The 3,465-nt window shown below is 31.2% G+C and overlaps 1 protein-coding gene across 6 annotated transcripts in view; it reads left to right on the top strand.

Annotated features, from left to right (window-relative positions):
* Positions 1-85: 85 nt before the first annotated feature.
* The window catches only part of LOC108914787 (peptidyl-prolyl cis-trans isomerase FKBP8), an 11,251-nt gene continuing 7,871 nt past the window's right edge, over positions 86-3,465 (top strand). Inside the window, exons 1-5 of one of the 6 annotated variants that reach the window (XM_018720671.1) lie at positions 86-110; positions 343-703; positions 760-968; positions 2,244-2,550; positions 2,630-2,843. In XM_018720671.1, coding sequence (XP_018576187.1) covers positions 353-703; positions 760-968; positions 2,244-2,550; positions 2,630-2,843 — 1,081 coding nt within the window. In that variant the 5' untranslated portion in view covers positions 86-110; positions 343-352. The other 5 variants (XM_018720670.2, XM_018720669.1, XM_018720672.1 and 2 more) reach the window with 5 other exon arrangements.

Here is a 3,465-nt window from a genome sequence, read left to right as displayed (position 1 = left end):
GAATGTCAAAGTCAAATAAATTTTCAGTAAACTTTTACAAAATAATTTTTTTTTTTAAAAGGAACCACATTCATCGCAAGTTTTTCTTTTTCTTTTGAAATCTAATGTTGGTAAAAGAAACTTTGATATAACGTAGCTTTTAGCTTATAAAACCAATGCTTTGACGCTTTGACCTTAGATCGAAGGAAAAATGTCATAATCTTTGGAAATTTTAGGTTACACGTAAATTTCACTTGTTTTTATCATAAATCAATATTTTTCTTTATAGAAGTTCAAATTTATTTTAAGTAAGATTTATCGTTTTTAAATTTCATCTTTTGGAAATATTCTACATATTTTTAGCAAGATCAAAATGTCCAATACTTCAACATTCAATGAAAATGAGCAGGCTACTGAAACTCAAAAATTAACAGAATCGGTAATCGAGAAAAATGAAGGAGAAAATATACTGTTAACAAACGGAACAAAAGAAATTGATGCATCTGAATCTGAAGACAATGTGGTTGAACATACCGAGAAGAAAAATGAATGGCTAGACTTACTTGGTAGTGGGGCTGTTATGAAGAAAATAATTACAGAAGGAAAGCCCGACACAAGACCCCAACGATCGGAAAAGTGTATAATTAATTACTGTTGTTTACTTGAAGATGGTACTGTAGTCGACAGTACGGATAATTTTAAATTAAACTTAGGGGAATCTGATGTGAGATATAACCACAGAAATGAAGAAATTGTTTCATGATTCAATATTGTTTTTAGGTGATCTCAGGATTAGATGTTGCATTAGGTTTGATGAATGTGGGTGAAAAGTGTAAATTGAAAATTGAACCAAGACTTGCCTTTGGGAGTAAAGGACTTCCACCCAAAATTCTTCCCGATACAGTGGTTATTTATGATGTTGAATTAGTCTTGGTGGAACCTGAGGATGAAATTGAAAATTTATCTGTTGAGCAAAGAAAATGTATTGGGTAAGGAATAATTATTATTACACACATTACCAATTAATTCTTTAGCATCCTGACAAAGTGTCTTAACTGCTTTTATTGAACGCCAAATAACAAAATTTAGAGTGAATGGACGAACATTATTTTTAATTAGCTTAGGTACTTTTTTTGTTCAGTTGTCGATACTCTGGTATCGTTTAAGGAATACATATATTTAACTCATTTATATAATTTTATCACATAGGATACTTTGTCTGGTGGGTGACAAATTTGTCAGTAAATTAAAAAATATTAATAAATTATTGAATAGGTCTATTGCCTTGCAACTGTAAAGGTGGATATATCATCCACACAAAATTTTCGTGCCCTACAGAAGGGATAAAGATTTTATTAAAAAAATAATTATTATGAACAGTATTTAAATCAGTATGTAGAAGTTTATCAATGTTACCTTTCTAAACCAACTATATAAAACTAATGGTGACAGAGAACGAAACCACAATGGAAAATAATTTTGTAAATATATATTATTTTTGTATACCTTTGTGGCATTATTTTAATAATAATAATAATAATAATAATAATAATAATACGTTTATTTTCAACAGGTTAAACACCCAATTACAGAAAATTTAAAATACATAAAAATACAAACAAATATGCACGAACATATGCACTAAATTAGTGTGCGATATAACGCTATAAGAAAATAGAAATATATACAAACATAAGTAAAACTAACACAATGGTATTACCCAGACAAGGCAACAGATTCCTTATAAATTNCACGAGAATTAGCCCAGAAGTCGGAGACTTGTGCGGGAGAGGAGGCGGCATATTATGTTGGTAGGCCCTAACCACCATTCAGTGCAGGAATGAGGGAAACCTGGAAAACCTCATTAATTAGGAGGGCGGTTAAATGCCAACCGGTGTCAATCTCTCACATTGAGCCAAACCAACATCCTTCCACACTACCATACCTGCACAGAGGGTGCCAATCCTCCATACAAGCATAGCTAATCTACGGTCTACCAGTCGCGGGAATCGAACCTGGGCAGAATTAGCACACATCGATTTAAGTACTGACGCTTTAAACCGTGCGGCTACCGTCAATTAACGTCAATTTTATAAAGATGTTCAAGTGTTTTCATTATTTAGTCTTTAAGTATCCTCTGATTAAATTAAAATTTTATATATATGAATAAAATGGCATTTAATATAAAAGAAATTAAATCTCAACTCAAACCATTGAGTAGATATGAATTATCTTGTTTAAATAAAATTTGTATTTAATTTTAGTAATCAAAAACGGGAAAGAGGGAATTGGTGGTACAGTCGTGGAGATAACAACATAGCCATTCAGTGTTACAGGCGAGCTTTAGACTACTTAGACGAGGTTGAAGGGGGCATAATTTTACCAGAAAATAAAACAACTGAAGTAACTGATTCAGACCTACAAAGTTTGCTAGAAGACAGGATCAGTGTTTATAACAATATGGCAGCTGCTCAAATAAAAATGGAAATGTTTGATGCTGCACTCAGCTCTCTACAAATTGTCCTAAGATGTCAGCCGAACAACGTAAAAGCACACTTTAGAAAAGCTAAGGTAAATTAGTACTGTTTTTTCAAATTTTAATTAATATGTTATGGTTTGTTATTTTGTAACATTAGCTGTCCATTTTTAGGTTTATGTGGGAAAAAATGATTTACCAACAGCAATGAGGTGTTTACAAAAAGCTAAGGAATTAGCACCAAATGATATTGAAATTCAAAAAGAAATAAATGCAGTTGCAAAAATATTGGAAAAGCAAAAAGTTAGTGAACGGGAATTGGCTAAGAGAATGTTTAATCCACCAAAAAAGACTGACAAAACTGATTCCAAAAGACACACTGGGAAAAGTAAGGTGAGAATAGCTATGAAAAGCTATTTTTAAATATCACTTGAAATGTAATTATTTGATATAGAGATGTTATGATGTGAAAACAGAGTTGGGCAGAAAGAAGATATAGATGTTTTCTTCTAAATAAAATTATCTATTTCTAATGAAATAAAAATCTTACCCTTATTTTTGGTATATAAATTTCCTTGGGGTTTGTTCGTAATTAATATAGCGTAGCTTAGGATAAAATTTTGGTTGATGATTAATTATTACACTAATAGTGACTAACTATTGTCTATTATTGAAACTATTGATATCAGTTAAAATTTATTTTTTACAATATACAGGGTGTCCCGGAAATGGTGGGCAATCTCTCGGATATGGATAGATAATGAGAAAATAATGTCACAAGTTCATATAAAATTTTTTCCTCCGGGCTCACCCTGTAGTTATTAGCTCTTGAAGTTGAGAATTAAAAATGTTTTTTTTGCTGTAACTTTTGTATTTTTCAATAAATTTTGAAAATGTTTTGGTTGGATCTATAATTTTTGAAGCTGCTTTGGATGATAATATGAAATCCTCGATAATAATTATGGGGGCCCGGGGGCAAAGCACCCCCCACCAAAATTTCTAGAAAAAAA

The sequence above is a fragment of the Anoplophora glabripennis genome, unplaced genomic scaffold (genome assembly GCF_000390285.2).
Source record: "Anoplophora glabripennis isolate ALB-LARVAE unplaced genomic scaffold, Agla_2.0 scaffold1040, whole genome shotgun sequence".
NCBI classification, from domain to species: domain Eukaryota; kingdom Metazoa; phylum Arthropoda; class Insecta; order Coleoptera; family Cerambycidae; genus Anoplophora; species Anoplophora glabripennis.
This window is presented reverse-complemented; position numbering and strand designations above follow the sequence as displayed.